Source organism: Etheostoma cragini, chromosome 2 (genome assembly GCF_013103735.1).
Source record: "Etheostoma cragini isolate CJK2018 chromosome 2, CSU_Ecrag_1.0, whole genome shotgun sequence".
Taxonomy (NCBI): domain Eukaryota; kingdom Metazoa; phylum Chordata; class Actinopteri; order Perciformes; family Percidae; genus Etheostoma; species Etheostoma cragini.
Window position 1 is genome coordinate 11142327 of NC_048408.1, and position 20420 is coordinate 11162746.

Genomic DNA, 20420 nt, shown 5'->3' on the forward strand with positions numbered 1-20420 from the left:
TGATTTTTATGTAAAATAAACATAAGTCTAAATAGCCTTAACAAACAGGACATACAGAAGAGAATATCTCAGACAGTAGACAACAACAGGAAGAAAGCGCTCGGTGCTGAGACCAGGACTTCCAAACGCCAAACCTTTTGCATTGCGTGCACATTTTTATCCTATAAAACCATGTAATTACACACCACCCAGGTAGATAAACACAGAGGTATTGTGTGCAGCTTACGAATGTCATGTCCCCTGATTCAAATTTGGTTTGGTGTTATCATTGCACCTTGTTGCTCAGGGTGTCTAGCTTTTAGTAAATATAATTGGATGGCAAGTGGAAACACAATTACACACAAAATACCAGAATGAAACATAAAAGGTACAGTCAGTGTAGTAAAGATTTGTTCAATACAAAACCAAAATTTTAGGAGAAAATTGAACATAATGCTATAAAAAGACTATTTTTCTCTTCTTTTTTTCCTTTTACAGACATGGTACTAATTACTTTGACTGAAAGATTTAAAGTACTATTTAAAGTAGACAATTCCAATTTTCAGATAGTGTTCACTTTCAAGTGTATTACTTTGTGATGGTACAGTCGATATTGCACTGCATGTCTGGCAAATCCCAGTCTTGACGGTTACCTTTTCATGGTGCTCAATGAGAATCTCCACCACAATATTCTGGAACTTAAGATCCATGATGGCAGCGACAGTGTCCTCTTGTGGCCTCATTAATGTGGGGCCAAACACCACGCCCAGGTTGGCCACGGTCATCAGGTTCTGTTTACTGTGAGCCGCCACACTGAGGAAAATAGGACAATTTAGGACAGAAAAAATAACCTCTGATTCTACCTTATTCTTGATGTCAATATTTCACAAAGGATCACTGAAAACTTGACAGAAAATGGGATAGATTAAATACGAACAAAGAGAAACAGGGAAAAATTCTACTGTATTGGGACTGCAATGTATTGCTGTAAAAGAAATTGTGAAAAATGAAAAAATGAAAAATTAAGTCTATGAGCAAACATCGTGGCAAATGTCAACTATTGCTTGGCTGCTGCATGATAAACACACTTGACATACAGTACAGGTTTTCCCTGTGTAAACGGTTTAAAAGAGCTGGTAAGCCACCAGGCTTTGCAGTGTCTCATCTTGTGATCAATTTAGTTAGTAGAAGACAATCTCACTCAATAAATATAAGGCAATTATGTAAAATTGCACATGCTCTTAAATTGTAACCGTTTTTATAATGTTAACTGAGAAGCCGTCTTTCTTTTAGGCAAGGTTGCTCACTTCTGCTAAAAAGCACTGCAGGAAACCCTCAAGCATGTATCGTTTCTTCCTATAATGCATAATTTCACAACAAGCAATCCTATCAGGGATAACTTTGAACCTTTTCTTGATCTTTTTGATTCTGTTTTGCCAACAACAGTAAGCTGTAGCAAATCTTAGCCAATACCCTTTATTTCCAAACAGTAAGTTGTCCTGCATGTACAGATTGACATTTGTAGTTCCCTGCACTATATATAGCATTAAATCAAAAATGATATTTGTGCATCTAGACTTGTTTAAGTTTCAAACATGCCACTGATAAGGCTTTCCTTATCAATTCCAACAACTATGAATGCTATTTTGATTATTTTAACAACACTGTAATGACATTTGAAATGGAGGAATGATAGATTTCACTAAATGTCTTCTAGATCATTTGTGAAATCGGAACACCTTAGGCAGATGAAACTTATTCTGAGGAGGTCATAAGAGAGTGGAAAAAAAAAACTTCATTTGAAGAAAAAGTTATATGAACAGGTGAAGAGATTTTCCCACTCACATGCACTGCATATGATGATATGCAGTGCATCTGCAGAGACCGTTTAAATAGCTTCAAAGGATGCCTTTGAAGACAAAAACATCGGTGACAACTCACATTTATAACATCTCTGAAACCATTTGAGATAGGAGTGTGAAATTCTGGCTTTGCTGCCTTTCCCTGCAGGACATGCACACACGCCAACTTCAGAAAAATATTCAAGTCTCTCCAGTCTGGAGAATTTCACGCTGGATAATCCAAATTCAATTTCAATAGCGCTGCCTTTTTACCAGAGCCTGATTCTGCAGCGGGTTTCTATGAAATAAGATCCACCAGACTTTCACCGCCTCAGGGAAGAGGGATTATTTACTTATCTTCAATTTGCTCATATTTAGTTTATAAAAAGCTTGCTGAGGTAAAACCTTGTAATGTTAGCTAACATTATTTCTTAAATCTTTCTTCTTATCTAATCTCACAAATGGAGTGATGCACAATAGTTGTCTATCCAGGGGTGTTTAGCGTAATCTCAAAAGAGGGCTTAATTTGAGAGGTCCACTTTATTTCACTTCACTGGCTTGCTGCGCAAACGGCATGCTGAACAGGTACAACAGGCTACACAATCCTCCTACAACAACTTTTAATGATTGTAAAACACACCAAGAAATGGCAAAAAAAAAGAAATGTTAAGATGCTTGCAGCATTCATTTTTCTTACCCAATAGTCACTGAGTAGACAGAGAGGAGATGGAGTGACAGCAGGGAAGGGGGAGTGAAAAGAGTGGGAGTGAGTGAGGAAGAGAGTAAAAGCATGTGGAGTGAGAATGAGGAATGAGGAGACAGACAGGAAGAGCAGAAAGATAAAACTGAGAGAGAGGGGGAGGGGGGGTGACCAAGGAACACTCACTTGGCCAGATGCTTCATAAGCAGCCCAAGGACTTGCCGATTCCTCTCCGGCAATTTGTGGACCAGGCAGTGGACGGCTTGGATGCGAGACTCTGGACTACCACCCTCTGTTCAAACGCAGAAGCACCCATTCACTGGCATTAAACTACAAGCATGTCTCTGTGTGGCAAAGAGCCAACAAAGCTGCGCTTGAATACTGTAAAACATTAGCAAACGACACATTTAAAGAATATTATGATATTCTACATACACTGTTGATTTGAGCAGTGCACAATCAGAGGTTAGGGTACAGAAACATCAAATAAAAGTAAGTAGCAGATTATTTGTACCCTCTAATACTTTAAAAGGCCTAAACACTATTTGGATATATTCTGGAAAACTAACAATTGAGCAAAAGTTAGTGCCCCTTTACGGACACAATGATCAGAGGTAGGGCTGGGTGATAGGGAGCAAATCAGATATAATATTCTTGACCAAATACCTCGATATCGATATTGCGGCGATATTCTAGGACTGACAATTGGTTCTTTAACAAAATATCTTTACACTTAGATTTTTGATAAATGATCATCAATGTGGATATATTTTTTAACAAAGTGGGTAAAGGCAAATAATAGAACAGTTACAACAGTCTGATAAGTTCACTTTACTGTAATGCAGCCTTTCAACCAGGAAAAGGCACAACTTACGATATTAAGATATCCAAAATCTATTTACAATATCTAGTTTAAGATCACGATATCAATATAATATTGATATATTGCCCAGCCCTAATCAGAGGTCATTACCCCCTACGACTGGAGTATGATACATTCCAGTTTAAATAGGTGAAGAAGAGGTGTGAAAGTCATATATGGTCTGAAAGCCCCCCAGAATTTGGCAGCAGGGACCACTAGGGTGGCGTAGGAGATAGCTTTGCGTTACTGTCGCTACCGTATAAAAGGTTCTGTTAAAACCCCCAAGATCATCTCTTAAACATTTCCTCACACATGGGTATCTGACCGCCCACACACACAAACACACACACACATATACAGACTAGCAAAACGTCATTACTATGGGAACGACAAGGATTTGAACATGGAAAAAGCTGCTTATAGATGCTGTCATCCATCAAAAAAAATTCGTTGCTAATCCATTTTTTCCCCATCGTTATGAGGGCATTGCAAGCCCATGATAAAAATGTCAACCTGATCCAATTATAGCACTTGTTGTAATAAGATTCAAGTTTGGCTTGCTTTAAAAACATTTTACACATAAATGATGTTATGTGGGTGGAAAATAAAATGCTGTCTTATTGCTGTTGAAGGTCACTCACTGGACAATTTGAGAGCATGCGAATAACAGCATATTTATCCTTAAACCTTTCAGCTTTAAACTTGAATGGCTTATTTGGCCACATGTTTTTAGGAGCAATTTAAAACAGGTGGACATTAGATAAAGATGGGCAGTTCTTTAATCAGCTAATAGATGTCAGAAGCACAGTGTTGTAAAATAGTTGAAATGTCAAAAAATGTCCCCGCCGAAGTCAGCTGAAAGGCTTTTTGGTAAACCAGAGAGGGTAAACAGTATTCACAGCAAAAATATTCATAATCTCATGTAAAAACAAGACAAGAGTGTCCTCAGATTGTGGGACTGCACAGTTCCGAAACCAAGTAAGAAGAGATAAAAAGGTATAGCAATAAAAATGTCACTTTTATTAATTAATTTTTAATTAACTGTGGATACATCCTAATCAGCATTCAAGACACACACTACACACACCAATAGCTCTAGACTATGAATCCTTTACTTAAGAGGATTGGCCACTACTAGCCATTTGAGAAAAAAAAGTAACAAAAAGTTAATGAAAGTCATTTAACTGTTTTTTCAAGAACAAACCATTGCCAGAGCCTAAAGTAAAGTCCATCTCAGACTGATACGACACATGTACACTGCTGTTTGATTAGGTTCTGTAATCAGATGAAGTAATGGTATAAGAAGTGGTCAAACTTACTCGCAAGGCTAATAAAGTCTTTGTAAAGTCCATAGGTCATCAACGGCTCAGGAAGGCTCCTTCACAGAGATAGGAAGAGAAAAAAGAAGAGGGGGGGGGGGTTAGATGTAGAAGTGAGAGTTGGATTGAGCCAGGGGGACAGAAATAGCCAGCACACTGTTTTATAGAGTCTGCACACAGCAATGATTAATGTGGCAGGGCCAGGGGATGGAATTAGATGGTGCACATGTTTGAGATAACCAAGTTCATCTGAAGGTACTTTCACACTGCAGCTGGCCAGTGACCAAAGGCACTTAGTCTCAGAGGAAACCAAGGAGATTGACCCTGCTTTATTCCAGCAGGACAAACGCAAAGTAAAAGACAAGTCAGAGCAACACTCAGCATGGTTAAATATAGCATAACAATGTATGCTATGTTATCTTAAACACTGTTTTAAAAAAAGTACTAAATGCTGTTGTGAGTATTGGCTAACTAACACACAGTAAAGCTCTCCTTCACTTAAGGAGTTGAAACGAGAGAAGACCGAGTATGACAGTCTCACGACCCACAACCTGGAACAAACTGATTCCTTAAAGCTTAAAATAACTTAACATTACATTAAATAAAACACTAGTATTACAATTTAATGGTAGCACTTAGGTAACAAGAGTAAAAATAAGAGCAAAATTAAATAGAACATACACAGCTTTGATGTTGTTATTTGTATTGGATGTTTTAACACTCTCAATGAAACTGTAACCAATTATTGAAAAAATAGCTGACAATCGTTTGTTCATAATTAATATTTTGCTTTCTCAATTTGACATTTAAATCTGTTCATTTTCCCAATGATAACATGTTACAGCATAATGAACATACATGAACACAATTTAAGTGTGCAGGTTACACATGACACCATGTTTTTGTGATGACGGTCCTAAAAGCTATTTGTTTAAATACATCACAATACGCTTCTTGTACGTATTTGTTTTTAAGAAAAACAGGCAAATTCCAAACTCAGAAAATGCAACTTTTACTTTTGATAACCTTTAAATAAGCAAAGCCAACTCAATTACTGGCTAACCACACATCCTTGCAAAAGAAAAATTGGCATTTCAATGAAAACTGCCTCAGCTTCTTGCAACTAAACTACATTTACATCTTTGAACTTCACCCACACTATCTGTCAACCAGGAAAGAGTTGGTGAATGTACAACAGGAATACAGTAATCAATGTGACCTTGCAAATGGGGTTAATTATTCAGAAGCACTTTGCATAATTAACTTATTTTACAAAAGACAGACACAACTATAGAGTGTTTCATATTCCGGTGAACAGTGGTTTTATAATATTCATCAAATAAGAGCTATGCAAAGAAAATGTTCCAATAACCACTGGGGTTGTCTTAGGTCACAAGTGGATTTACTTAGAAAATGTACTAATCAAGTGTCTCTGGACTGGTCAATTCATGTCATATCCTCAGCGCGAGGGCAACAAATTACAAAACTTAACTATCCTAAAATGTGTTCAGTGGTCACATCACTCAATTCAACCACATTACAAGCAAATTGACAATATCATCATTGTTTACTGGGCCGAAACTGATGTTTTAGGGCTGCAAGTAAGGATAATTTTCAGTATTGATTAACATTTTATTGTTTATCCATAAAATGTCAGAAAATATTGTAATTATAACTAACATTTTAGCAGTCCAAAACGCAAAGATATTCAGTTTAAAATTGCATATGTATATATATAAGTAAAGAATCAGCAGATAAGTCTTATTTTTTGCTGGAAAAATAACTTTGTGTTGATTGACAAATCAATAATTTGACACCTCTAGATGGTAAACATTAGTTAATGTGTCTGTGTGTGAATGTGCGGCTTTCATTCCCCCGATCCTTACCTCAGATAAAGCTTCAGTGCACTGGTTATTGTCTTAACGTCCCAGTCCTCTCCGGTAGACATTTCCACTTCGTTGCTCTTCTCATCTGAATGAATCACAATTATGAAACATATCTTTACTAGGAAATTCACTGAATGAGATAACAACACAAAGCACCAGCTAACTACTGTTTTGGCATTAAGCATCCAAAGACTTGGTGTGTTTAAGCAGCATAGAAAGTCAAAATATATAATATACAGTAAATATGTCACTTGTAATTAGCCATGTGAGGATAAAAGCAGTGCTACTAGCCTTAGGGTTTTGGGTCTAGCCCGGCCCCAGTGGATATGGAAGGAAGTTACAGCTCCTGTTGATGGCTGCTGGTTCTATACTTTTTACAAGTTTAATTAATCCCTCACTACTTTACTGACTTCACAGGGATCCCGGCGTTGTGTAGTACTGAAAATTCAAGGGGCTATAGTCACACTTTAAGTAACCTCAGATGAACAAGAGGATGTGCAGGTGCAATGTGTCAGTGAGGAGTTGTGAGTCTGCCCATGGCTCAGGTCACCACACAAACTTAACTTCATGGGCGGTAGGTGGCCTGTGTTTTTTAATTTTTTTTATTTCATATTAGCAGTACAACCAGAAAGACCTTGTGTTTCTGTGTGTAGAGTGTTTGTAGGTAAGGTTCTACCTCTGCAACTGGGTATGTGTTGAGATTGATGGGGTCTGCACAGGCTTTGTAGTCTGCTCTAGCACTAACAGGCTTGGACTTGGTTAGGTCAAGGACACAATGTAAAACTTTTGGCAGCAGCAGTTGGAGTAGCACTGATTATGAAACTGCTAACCACAACACAGCAGCAACTTTAAATACACAATTTATTTTAACTTAGTTATTCACATCAAGCCCTTGGGGACATTTCCATACCGTGTGGTGACTTTAGCATAGTAGCTAAAGTTAGAACTGCCGCTCATGTACACCCTTAGATGCATAAACATTTTTCGTCATACAAATCCATTATGCAGAAAGGTCTATTAAACTATAAGAAATGTCATGACTATCACACATTTTCAAAGATGGATAAGTGGACTGACAGCTTGGTCCAATCAGTGTGATAGCAAATCCAAGATGACCTTAACCGAATATCATGTATTGACCTCAACCCCAAAAAACAATGGGTGTAGAAATCTGCAGTATCATCAAGGAAAGTAACGCATGGATGTGTGACATGTGAGCTGTGGGCTAGTTGAACGGTACCAGGTGAGAGGTGAAGATGTGGAGTGGATGCCAACAGTTAAAAGGAACAGTGTGTCTGTAGTGTGTGACACCCTGAGGCGAGCCCACTAGCCACAGTGCCAGGGGCGCCACTGAAGAGAACTATGTTTCTGGTCATTTAAATGAACTAACCCTTTAAAGTTATCAAGAGTTGTTTGAAGATATTGTTTTGAACCGAGATGATTTAACAGAAGTAGGAAGGAACATAAACCTTTTAGGCATCTAGTCAGCTCTCTGGAATAAATGGTCCACCATATTTGGACAGATCATTAATACATTAATGGTCATTTCTGCCTTAAACCATGGAAATGTGGAATGTATCAAGTAGTTCTTTGGAAACAACCCACAACATTCCTCAATTTTGCCTCACTTTGCAATTATATCTATAGAACTAAGAAGTCTAACTCAGCAACTGGGATAGCCGTATCCTGACTAACACCACATACTGTACAAGGGACAGGTCACAAACAGAATGCAGTTCACTTTTACAGTCTTCTTCCTGTTATATTGTTGCCTGACATTCAATAGCTTCCGCTCTCTTTGTTTGTAATGTAATATGATGGGAGACTCTTTTCTATCACTCTGTCCTCTCTGATTGGACCCTGGCCATGTCGGTGGGTGAGAGATGAAAAGGAGGAGGAGTGGGAGGATCCAAAGTCTTTCTTCAGGGTTTAAAGCTTGCTTCACCCACTCACTGTGAACTGTTGTATGCATGAAATGTTTGTGAATGTGTTTTCTTGTGTAGAAGTAGTACTACTTCTGTCATTTCATGGATAAAACATAAGTTACGTTTGAGGCAGCTTAATAAAAATATCTAATTCTACATGGTCAATCAGTGAACCAGCTAGGGGTGTACGATTCAGAAAATGTCACGATTTGATTCAATATCGATTTCCAATTCAAAACCTAAATTAAAAAATGATTAATTTACAGTATGTAAATGTAGTAACTTTTCCAATGTATGCATAAATACGTATGTATATATGTAGATTTGTTTGTTATTTGTTATTTTAACATCCTGTTATGATGCATGTGTATGTTGTAAATGATGTTAAGTTACTACTGGGACATTGAATTTCCACTTGGGATCAATGAAGTATCTATCTATCGATCTATCTATCTATCTATTAATCGATTTTGAATCGGTAGAGCTTGAATTGCCATTTGAATAAGAATGGATTTTTTTGCACACACCTAGAACCAACTTTCGCAAACATCAAAGGGCAAGCACTCCCTGTATTGTCCACTAATTCACAATAATATGTGGAATGTCTAGCCCACAGACAAACAATTCTTTTGCTGTATTCAAGCTTTAAATAAACTTCTTAGAGTGCCGCAGCAGAGTGTTAATGTAGTCCACAGCATGAGTCGGCAGATTGGGAGGCTGAAAGGTTTTGGGTAGGAAGTTGAGACAGACAGTGGCGGCTGCCTGAGTTTGTTGTCATTCTGAACACAGAGCTGAAAATGAGCCTTTTGTCTACTGGATACGGCAGGAAACCAGAGAACAGACAGAGAGCAATGGAACGGGCAAAGAACAAGCTCTATAGAAAAGAAGTAGAGTGAAAAGGATTCAAGACAAGTGAGAGGCATAAAGGAAATTGAGAAGACGACTGATTTACAGTTTTAGCGGTGTGACAATGATGCAAAAGCCAAAAAGTAGACGGGAGGGACCAGGTCTGGTTGTCTGCGGGATATAAAACTGATTTGGAAATGGGCAAAGATACACCCAGGCACTTGTTGCACAAATGTTTGTCAGTCACTATCTTTTTAAAATTGACAGACACATCCATTACATCAGCACATTCAACTAACTGGGGAAACCCAATATCAAAGAAATAGTGAAGAAGCATTGCAATTAAGATGTTAACTTTACTGAGCTCTTACCAGCAACTCTCTATGCATAATATATTTTCAGGGCAGAAAAATAAGAATACAGTACTTTAACTTACCAATCATTAATAAGAGGAGCTTCTGGACCTTGGAGTTTACCCCAACAACTCTGTACAGGCCTTGGTCATCAATACCTAATAAGTAATAACAATACCGAAACTTTATTTCCGTAGCACTGTTTCTTATAAAGGGCACTACAGGGAAAATAAAAGCAAAGCAAGCAGTTAAAGAAAAGGCAAACAAAACCAAACAATGTCATTTCCTTAAAACAATTAAGGACACAATATCATATATATACAACAACCCTGTACATTAATGTGGAAATATATGAATGTCATTGCAATTTAACCAAGGAAGACAGATAACCCTTTGAATACAGTATTGTTCTGTTTTTGAAGTGTTTTTACTGACAAAAAGGTCAGACAAGCATGTGAAGACTAAAGCAAATTAATAAGAACTTCAGAGCTACAAAATGAAACTTAATATCTACAGTACACACTGCCAGGCAGCCTATTGTTTGAATAGTGGAGCAAGTCTGCCCCCTTGTGTACAGAGAAGATACTGTAGCCCTGTTACCTGTTTACCCACCTATTCTCATCTTAAATTTTCCCAAATAAATCATCTTTTTTTGAGCTTTCCTATATGTACATATCTGAAGCTCACCTCTCTTCTCTATGGCGCTGATCGAGTTCTTGATAAAACTCAAACCCACATCATCCAGCTGGGCATCAACTGCAGGCGGAAGAAGAAAAAAAAAGTTAAAATATGGGGAAGCTATTGCGCTCATTAAACTTAATGGTATTCCTTTACAGATACAAAATCTATTACTTACTTCCTCTTTCTTTAGAATAGGTCCTCCCAAGAAAGCGTCCCACCTGTTAAACAAATTAACAAAAAACAAACATCTTAATGACATTTTAAAGTTTGTCAATTATGTTTAAGTCATTTGCTATCCAGTTATTCGCAGTTTTATCAAACTAAAATAAATAGTTTTTATGAGATGGCAGTTAAAGAGAACACAATGGGGCTACATGAGCAACGTGTGAGTGGTGGATGATGCAGGCAGCTGACTCACAGGCTCCTTCCCACCCATGGCTTGCATCCAGAACTTGTGGTCATCCTCTGACAGAGCCTGTACTGTTAGCACCGTGCCTGGCCTGAAATAGAGCCATACCACATCAGCATTAGAGCCATACCACTGTCACCATCAGCAAAGCCTTAGAGGTACAGTGCAGTAAGGCATTAGGAGATGTCAGTGTCAATATAAACTATCATAATGTGCTTCAGCAATCATTGAACAAATACACCCTTTGCCAAGGGCACAATTGCACCTTGGATTTGCAGTAACTACAAATACTATTAGTCATGCCATCTGGATTATGAGACCTGCAGTCATGTAGGTTCAGATGGATATCAAGTTACTCTTCCCAATCTTAATGGATGTGTGGACTTGAATTTCCATACTAAATCTGGGGTAATGCTCTACTATTAATACTACAGGGCAGGGCAGAGTTAAGTTGTGTGCCAGAATAGGACATTCATTACAGGAGGGCACAGCAGTGTGTGACAATCCTCCCCGCTAAGTGTGTGGGGGCACCCCTCCAACACAAATCCTGCTGCCCTGCCCTCTGCAGTCCAAAACACATAGAGCAACAAGCAGCAATCAGTAATCAGCAAGTGTGTGGAGCTAAGATCTTTAGCAAAACGGTTAGTGTGTATATCATAGCAGATAATCTAAGTCCTTTTGGCTGCTGAGATGAGATGATTTTGCATTGTGTTTCAGCAAGAATCATTGAGGAGAAAAGTAACTGTCAGTTGTAGCATTATGTGAATTGTTACCTGCAACAACAAGCACATCATTACAGTTTGTTTGAGAAACAGTGTTAGGTAATGATTTACCGATCTGTTATGTCAAGTTCTAAGCAGAACCTCCTGTCCAACATGTCTGTTGTTTTGCGGAGACAGGATTTGAGCGTGACAGACTCTGTCTCTCCCTGAAAACAAAAGAAGCAAACTTTACAGTACAGAATGTTGCAGTGACAAAAGAAGAATCAGAAAAATAGCATGTTGTTCTGAAAAGTGTTTTCTATATGTGTTATATTACTACTCACAATCTTGCCACCAGATCTGTGGTCAAAAGTCACCATGTGCAGAATTTTCTGCTCTTTGACATAGGTGCTATAGCGCTTGACCCAACTTGAACCAAATGGAGGTGGCCCTGGAGAAATGGTATCACAGACATTCAGCACTGTTTGGATCATAACAATTATTATTGCTAAAGAATTGCTCACTTTTCCTGTATTCCATGAACATTTTTGCAGGAGGATCGCTACTGCTGCTTAACAATGAATTTCTACCTCCATGTTTTGTTTGTAATAGCAATGTAAAAATAATTATATTATTATTAGTTTGTCCAAACTTTCCTGTTTTAATGACACTAAAACACTCCACTAACACACTTTACAATAGCTAAAGAAAAACTGTGACCCCACCCCCCCTCTGACCATGACATTGGACAGTGTATTTTGTGAGATTTTGTCATGCTTTTCTCGCTTTGACTACGTTTCCTTGCAGCAGTGTGGGTTATGAATGGGTGTAATAAGACACCCCATATTAAAACACATTTAAACTATATAAAGGTCTTACGTTTTTCCTGTACATAGAGGTAGCCTTCACAACTGATAGGGCTGGTCTGTCTGTATTCTTGAGGTGTCTCCCTGATCCTCTTCATCAGTTCGAACACCTCTGACCGTGCACCCTCAAATCGACTTCTTGTCTGGGAGGGAGAGGAAGCAAACACACAATTCCAAGAAGTCACTTCCAAATGCTCAGCGACAGTGGTAAGGTAGAAAGACCTTGCTAATGAGAGGTCACTGCAAATCAAAATGTATGAGCTTTCCTTGGAAAACCCTTTATCTCCATGAAATCATTTGAATGGTAGTCATGCATTGCCAGACCTTCCTCCCCAGTGCTGCGGAGGAGGGTCTGGCTAGTCCACACAGCATCCCAGGATGGGAGAAAAGCGTGCTCTGGTTTATTGGCATTTCTTTAACCAATTACAATCGTCTGTGGTGGTGGTGGCGCTGGACGAGGCAACGCTGCAGCTGAAAAATTGCCTCTGGAACTTGTTTTGGTGGAACATTGAAAAATGTACATTCAAAAGTTGTTTCAGTTGTGCAACAGAAAACTCAGATTGGACAGATAGTCTAGCTAGCTGTCTGGATTTACCCTGCAAAGATCTAAGGAGCAGTTAACCATAGTCCTTATAAATCCACTGGAGTATAAAATGCAAACACAAAGTAAGCCAAAATGAGGTGCCTCCGGCTGAATTTCTGGCAACACATGAACAATCCCCAAAAAAGAAACGTCTTTAATACAGACTAGTTAGATTGTAATCTAAAACTAAGAATGAAACTGGGATGAGACTGCCATGGCAATGCAAAACAGGAGGAACCAAACCGGTGGCATGGTTAGAATACTTATCCAAATCACAGATATAATGATAAAACATTAACATTTCTTACATTCTGAATATTGATCTGTAGTGCTCTTTTATAATGGTCAAAGTCCTTGGCGAGCTCAAAGCCCTGGTGGTAAAAGGTGAAGACCGTCTGAAAGAAGGCCAGCATCTAAAAATATCACAACAGCAAAAAAACAGATAAGAGTTATTAGTCAGCAAGTGAGAGAGAAACAGATAACAAAATCACTTATAAGTTAACCCGATGTGACATTTCCTATATTGACCTTTGCTTTTGTTAAAGTGAAAGACAAGCCACATCAGATTTAACAAGGCCCTAAAGTGAGTCACTCACCGGCTCCACACACTCAAACTTCTTTCTCTCTTGGATCTCCTGCAGTTTGCACACATAGTCCAGTGACTCCTCCTGAAAGTGCAGTCTCATGGTTTCCACCTGGCCGTCTGCCTGTGGAGGTAGAGAACACACACCGTGATAATTATAGAGACAGACAGATTCATAAAAGGAGGAGAAACATTTTGATGCAGTACAATTTAAGGTTGTTCTTGTTATTGCATTGTGTTCTTAAAAAGGGTATTTTGAAGTTAGTTAGTGCTTTTTCAAATACTCATGATATTCAAATGCAGTTCATTTATATAGACCCAAATAACAAGTTTGTCTCAGAGAGCTGTAGAATATGTACAACATTCAACCCTCTATCCTAACAATGACGATGCAGATAAAGAAAAGCTTAACACACCCAAAAAACTGTAACCTCAGGAAGTAAAACAGAGGAGCGATTACTCTTCAGCATTAATGTGTATAGACAAATCACACAATTACACTTAAACCTATGGGCAATTTAGAGTTTTCAGTTAATGAACAGCAACCTACATGTCTTTAGATTGTGGTAGGGAAACAGGGCACATGGGTAGGGGAAATGACACAAAGAAAAAGCCCCAGCCAGCTGAGGGGGGACGGAGCTATTTGTTTTCTTCTTCCTATGAGGGGATAATTTACCACTGTGCCATCCCAGAATTAAAATTAAACTCTAAGAACTGCAATAACAGTATACCAAGTTTGCAATGTAACAACTAAAGCATCTTTAAGTGTAATATCTGATATACCTTCTTACTAAAACAAGACTGCTGGCTGATTTCCAACTAAATGTCTGATGATATGTAACATTTTAGTGATTTTAAAGTAAGTAAGATCAACATTCACCTACTGTTTTTAATAATATATGCCACTGTTCATTGGGAGGACTTAAAAACCGATGCAGTGTTGATGAAGTGCATGACTCTTATGGCTGTGAACTAAGCACTGGGTTCATTAATTCAAGTCTGATAGAAATCAGTGTTGGTACAACAGATCCTCAATTCAAAAAAGTCACAGAGAACTACTGCCTGTAGTCCTAATGTCAACAATTTCAGTCCCCTCTGACGGGTGTTTACAACATATGGGTAAGCCTTCAATGGAAACAATGCATGGTAAAGAAAAGAAGGCAGAAACATTGTTTAGTGAGAGGTTGCTAAATTCTCCACAATGGAAAATGTCCACGTCATGGTACAGTAGCATGGGCTATTCCCTAAACTACAGCAACCAGGTTTGACCTTGGTAGTACAGCACAAGTGAGCACACATTTCCTTTTCATACAAGCATGTCAGTGGAAACTCACATGGTCCAACAGGCTTTGCAGCATAGCTCCTCCCCCATGGCATCAAAGGCAAACAAAACAAAACAGGGATTCTCGAACCAAACTAAATGCCCTCTTACATCCATTTTGTTTTCAGTATGAAATGCTATTTTCTGTGCGTTACACATCAGTCGCAGAGTTCATGCAAGGATAAATACCTCTTGTAGCTGTGGCTCTTTCTTCTTTGCTGACATATTCAGAAGCTTTTCCAGAGAGCTGTAATACTTCTCTGTTTCTTTCTCAAACTTCTTTCTTTCTGCCTAAAGAAGGTACAGTGGAAGGAGTAGAGGCATTTAAGCAGGCATATTAACCATCATTAGGGCACACCACACATACAAACAGATCAACTAAGAGCTATGACACATATTGGGAAGAGAAACCATCATACATTACCCTGACTGTACCAAGATGGTCTTTCCTGAACTTCTCCAGCGGTTTCATTAAGGTTTCTGTGATGTTTCTCATCTGGACAGAGAGCCATTATTATTGCTTAACTCAATGACAAACCCCATTGACATTTCACATGACATAACATTTTTTAAGCCACAACTGTTGACCCCACTGAAGAACAGCTAGTAATAAATTACACAATTTATGAAATAACTACTATTCTAAGTGTATTTGTCTTACAACAATGAACTCATAAAGTCAATGTATTTTTCCTTATTCCCCCAGTGCTTCTGCTACACTGGCTGCAGGACGTGTCTGAGCCTGCTTGCCCATCCTACTTTACTTTACTTTGCACTGTGATGTCATCCCACTATGCTGAGCAGTGCTGAGCAGAGTGTTTACCATTATGGTCTGAGCCAGGAGCTAAAACAGTCATCTCAGTCAGTGACTGATGATGGGCCCACTCCCTAACTTTCAGACAGACAGACATTACACCAGGATGGCTGTTCAAAGACACTAAATCGTGCAAGTCTTTTCAAAGAAGAGGAATGATTTTCAAGTATTGTTCCAAACTATCACTGGCCCTTCAAGCCTACTTCTTAACTGAAAGGGAGTCTTAAAATGAGTTGCTTTTATAAGATTAAGTTCATATAGTACATAACATCCACAGGTCAAATCACAGGAATATATAAAGTGCATAATCTCTTACAGTATAGCACAGTAATGTACACAGTGTGACACTTTTAACACTTCAGTGTAGCAGTTTATAACCTGCTGTCACCATTACAATCAGGCATCCTTTAAGAATGTTGTAAATCCTCCGAATTGGATGTTTGATTATTGTGGTTTATAAATAAGCAACTTTAACAATGCTACCTGATGCAGAAGCTAGTTTTACAGTATAGTGTTATGTCGAAATGGGATGTATTGTTGCTGACCATGTTGCTGGTAGTAGCTTATGTAATTCACTCTTGGTATTTAAAGCATGGCTTTAATAGTGTCCTCTCTGTGCAGCCACTCCCAGTCAGTGGCAGTGACCCTCTACAGTCACAAGAGGAGAAACTGTTTGAACACTATCAACACTTATCTACCTGCTAGGAACTGGTTTGCTCTGACTGTTGTGGCTCTACTGTACGTTGGAGAAAAGGACATTATGAGTGCCTGTCTGGATCTCTGGCAGATGACAGAGTCAGACATTAATAGATGCAAGCACTAAATATGGTCAGTGACAGGTGAAGGCTGGTTGGAAATGCACACAGTGCAAGCAGACAAGGTTAAACAATTCAAGTGCAATACACCAAAGAGACCGACAAACACAGACACAGACACAGACACACAGACACACACACACAAACACATCTCCCGGCTTTCAAGCAGGTTCTGACTGGTTGTTCTCACCATCAGTTCCCTTTGGTCTTCAAGGTTCTTGAGGAATGAGGAGAACTCTTGCAAAGACTCATCTGAAGGAGAAAGCAAAACAAAAACTGCTCTTAATTTGCTGGTAGAAAAAGAACCATAAACAAACATTTACAGTGTCAGGCTGTGTGTTGGGAACAAAACTAGTGGTTTGTTTGCATCAAACCCACACTTACCAATACATTTCTCATCATCGGTCTTTGCATCGCCGATGTACTCAAACTGAAACTCTCCCAGGCACTGGGCGAACTTTCGCTGTGCCATCCCAAGCTCTGACAGAAAATTGAAAATTTAAAAACCATTATAAGCAGAGCATTTCAAAAGGAGACAGAATACTTAATTTGATTATAGTGTGTGTTCACAATATATACAAGTTGTACTGTCCTGTCCTGAAAAAAAAATTGTTAATTTAACACAATATACAGATATCAGATTTTCAAAATAACAGCAGTCCAACATCCCTAACCTCATGAATCATATTTTTTGGTAGAAGTGATATTTCTACATGGCAAATACTATACTAGTAAGTGTTGTAGAGTCATAGAAAAATAACAGACCCAATAGTCATGACGTGCATGCTGCTCATTCTGCAACAGCCCAGAAACCTGACTAATCTAGAGAAGATCTGTGTGGAGGAGTGGGCCAAAATCTCTTCTGCAGTGTGTGCAAACCTGGTGAAAAACTACAGGAAACGTTTGACCTCTGTAATTGCAAACAAAGGCTACTGTACCAAATATTAACATTGATTTTCTCAGGTGTTCAAATACTTATCTGCAGCTCTATCATACAAATAAATAGTTAAAAAAAATCATACATTGTGAATTCTGGATTTGTTTTTAAGATTAAGTCTCTCACAATGGACATGCACCTACGATTACAATTTCAGAACTTGCAAAATAGCGGGGTGTTCAAATACTTATTTTCCTCACTGTATATTTAAGCCATCATTAAAATGAAAGTCTGATGCATGACACAAACACTTTGCAAACATCCTGTTCATTTATAGTCTGCTGCATCCTGTTACATATCAAACACCAGTAAACTAGGAGGGCAGGTGCCGTAGGTTGGCACAAGCGAAACTAGACAGCAAACTATTTTTAGATGTGTGACAGTCATAGCTTTCACAAATGAAGAAACAAGAAACAATATGATCCTAATACTTGAACAATTGAGATGCTGGATAACCCCAGAAAGAAGTTGATAGTTTACCTGAGGTTTGTATAATATAGGCAGTATTGTTTTTGTTTTCAAGATATATGTATATATAGTATTTAGCTTTTTAAGCTGAATAAACCTTGGGCTAGCTGAATCTCAGGTGAGCACTAGAATGGGTGACTACTCTCCAAGTATTGCACTTATCCATGTAAACACTGCATAAATGTTCCTGCATCTGCATTTAAACAAGTTAGGATTTTGAGACGTGGATAAATGCTGTTTAAGTCCTCCCTCCTAAACCCCTCGCACACCAGTAAACACAGCCAACCAAATCTATTTCCAAACAGTGAAGTGATTCCCCAAGGTGGGATCTCTGACTCATAGTAGTCTCCGAGGGAAGCAGGACAGAATGTGGCCAGGGTCGTTTAAGACTGGAGCTGTGAGCAGTATGCTGAGGAGCAGTGTCATTAGATTTTGCAGATAGCTGGGACTCTATAGGGAACAATCAACTGAGCAACACCACTGAATACAGCTCTGACTCTGCAGAGCATCTGTAACTGCTACAAAAGCACCGACAGCTTGCTGGACTGTAAAGCTGCAAACTAACGACTATATTTTATAACCAAGTCATTTCCGAAATCCGAGTTAAAAACATGCTAATAATACAGAGGATTAACCATTATTTTTCAGTTGACAAAATCCTTCAAATAATTATGAATCTTATTGTTGAACTACATTGTTTTGATGCTCATGCAATAAGGGTTCTCAACCGTATTTATGAGTGGGATCTTGCAGTAATTTAGGAGTATGCATTCTAGTTTTGTTGTATATAACAATAAGATGTCATAATAATAATAATAAAATAATAATAGTATAATATTATACAACAGTATAATACAACAATAGAAAAATATTAAAATGTAGATAATAAAATGGACAAAATCATTTTTAATTCATTTATTTGAGCTGTTTGCTATGTCTTGTATACTATCCATGTCTATCTGTCTACACACACACAAGCCAGGTTCTCTGAGCAGTGTTTGTGTGTGTGTGTGTGTGTGTGTGTGTGTGTGTGTGTGTGTGTACACATGCTATGGATTAAATCTACAGTAAGTAGAAAAGCCCAAACATGTGAGAGGTGTTGGACAATGTCTGCCTGAGCTTGGCACAAAGGGCATTGCTTCTGCCTCATTTTATATTAAACAGTTTAAATCCTCTGATGGTTGCTCTTCAGCCTTACTTCACATCTTTAAAAATTCCAAAACACAAAAGGAAATATAGGCAAATAAACGCCTGTGATTGATTCCTTTGGCCAATTTCTGTAAATCATCAAACTACAAGAAGCTTGTAGTAGGGATGCAAAGCAGACTATGGGCCAACTTGTGTATTACAGAATTTACAATTGTTTGTTCTTTGAGTTGGTCTTAATATACCACTCGAAGAAAATTATCGTTTTTTTTTTTTACATGTGGGTGAGAAAACTGTTGTCCTAAAGAAATTAAAAATAGTTTAAATAGCAAACTTACAGCAAAAAAACAAGCTGACTCACTATTAAAGATTGGAGAGTGTCTACATTTGTCCTTTCTGCAGATACAACAGAGACACGGTAAACAAAACAACGGCCACTGCACAAGCAATATTACCAGACTCTGACAAACAATAGCAGTAGAGGGACAGGTCAGGCACCTTTTTAAGGACACAATGTTGGTAAGATCAGAAGGGTATTATGGGATGCTTTATTATTGTCAGCTTACATAAATCAGATGTGAGTTATTGGAAGAATTCATTACACAACAGAAAAGTTATATTACAAATTTGTGTCAACCACGGCAGGGAATTTAGTGTATTCATGTTACACACTAATACACTAACGCTGGTTTTCCACGGGCAGCTTTTTCAACTTTTTCAACGCCGCTGTATTACCTTGTATACCTTGCAGCGGATTCCGAGCACGATGGTGTCACCACAACATGATGTGATCGGTGTACACGTGTTGCAGAACATTTTATGTTTGTATTGATATACATTTCTATTAAAAAAAATCTGGCCTATCACAAATTTTTTGGTAAGTTTTCTACTCCTGTCTCACACTTTGCCGCTTAAAAAGTTGTGTTTAATTAAAATAATAATAATAATAATGTTATGTATTGCTAGCCATCAGCCAATTGTCAATGACACAATGCTAATGTTACTACAAAGCTACAACTACTTAAACAAGTATATATATATATATATATATATATATATATATATACACACACACACACACACACACACACTCAGCCGGAATACCAACTGCCTTGGTAACCTTCTGCCAAGCTGGATATTAAAATACCTGTAGTCACAGAGACGTATCATAAAGAAAGCTATAGGAAAATCACAATCTTAATTTGCATGGAATTTAATAATAATAACATGTATTTATATTGCGCCTTTCAAGAAACCGAAGGACAAATATATCCTAGATATAAATACATAATCTAGCATGTGTGTATATACGGCAGAATATATTGGAGTCACGTTCGCAAGTCGCCCTCTCATTGGCTACCGCTCTGCAAAAGTTAACGCAGAGT

At 38.2% G+C, this 20420-nt stretch overlaps 1 protein-coding gene across 4 annotated transcripts in view; it reads right to left on the bottom strand.

The window, feature by feature from the left end:
* Nucleotides 1–20420, bottom strand: part of arhgap10 (Rho GTPase activating protein 10) — a 49523-nt gene that overhangs the window by 17294 nt on the left and 11809 nt on the right. For 3 of the 4 annotated variants that reach the window (XM_034857646.1, XM_034857663.1, XM_034857638.1), the window contains exons 2-18: nucleotides 16869–16964; nucleotides 16675–16736; nucleotides 15280–15351; nucleotides 15045–15146; nucleotides 13548–13658; nucleotides 13260–13364; nucleotides 12382–12511; nucleotides 11847–11953; nucleotides 11635–11729; nucleotides 10811–10892; nucleotides 10568–10610; nucleotides 10399–10467; nucleotides 9795–9869; nucleotides 6588–6672; nucleotides 4702–4760; nucleotides 2707–2812; nucleotides 633–792 (exon numbers count right to left, since the gene is read on the bottom strand). In XM_034857646.1, the coding sequence (XP_034713537.1) occupies nucleotides 633–792; nucleotides 2707–2812; nucleotides 4702–4760; nucleotides 6588–6672; nucleotides 9795–9869; nucleotides 10399–10467; nucleotides 10568–10610; nucleotides 10811–10892; nucleotides 11635–11729; nucleotides 11847–11953; nucleotides 12382–12511; nucleotides 13260–13364; nucleotides 13548–13658; nucleotides 15045–15146; nucleotides 15280–15351; nucleotides 16675–16736; nucleotides 16869–16964 (1559 nt within the window). The remainder of the gene's footprint in view (nucleotides 1–632; nucleotides 793–2706; nucleotides 2813–4701; nucleotides 4761–6587; nucleotides 6673–9794; nucleotides 9870–10398; nucleotides 10468–10567; nucleotides 10611–10810; nucleotides 10893–11634; nucleotides 11730–11846; nucleotides 11954–12381; nucleotides 12512–13259; nucleotides 13365–13547; nucleotides 13659–15044; nucleotides 15147–15279; nucleotides 15352–16674; nucleotides 16737–16868; nucleotides 16965–20420) is intronic. The other variant, XM_034857654.1, reaches the window with a different exon arrangement.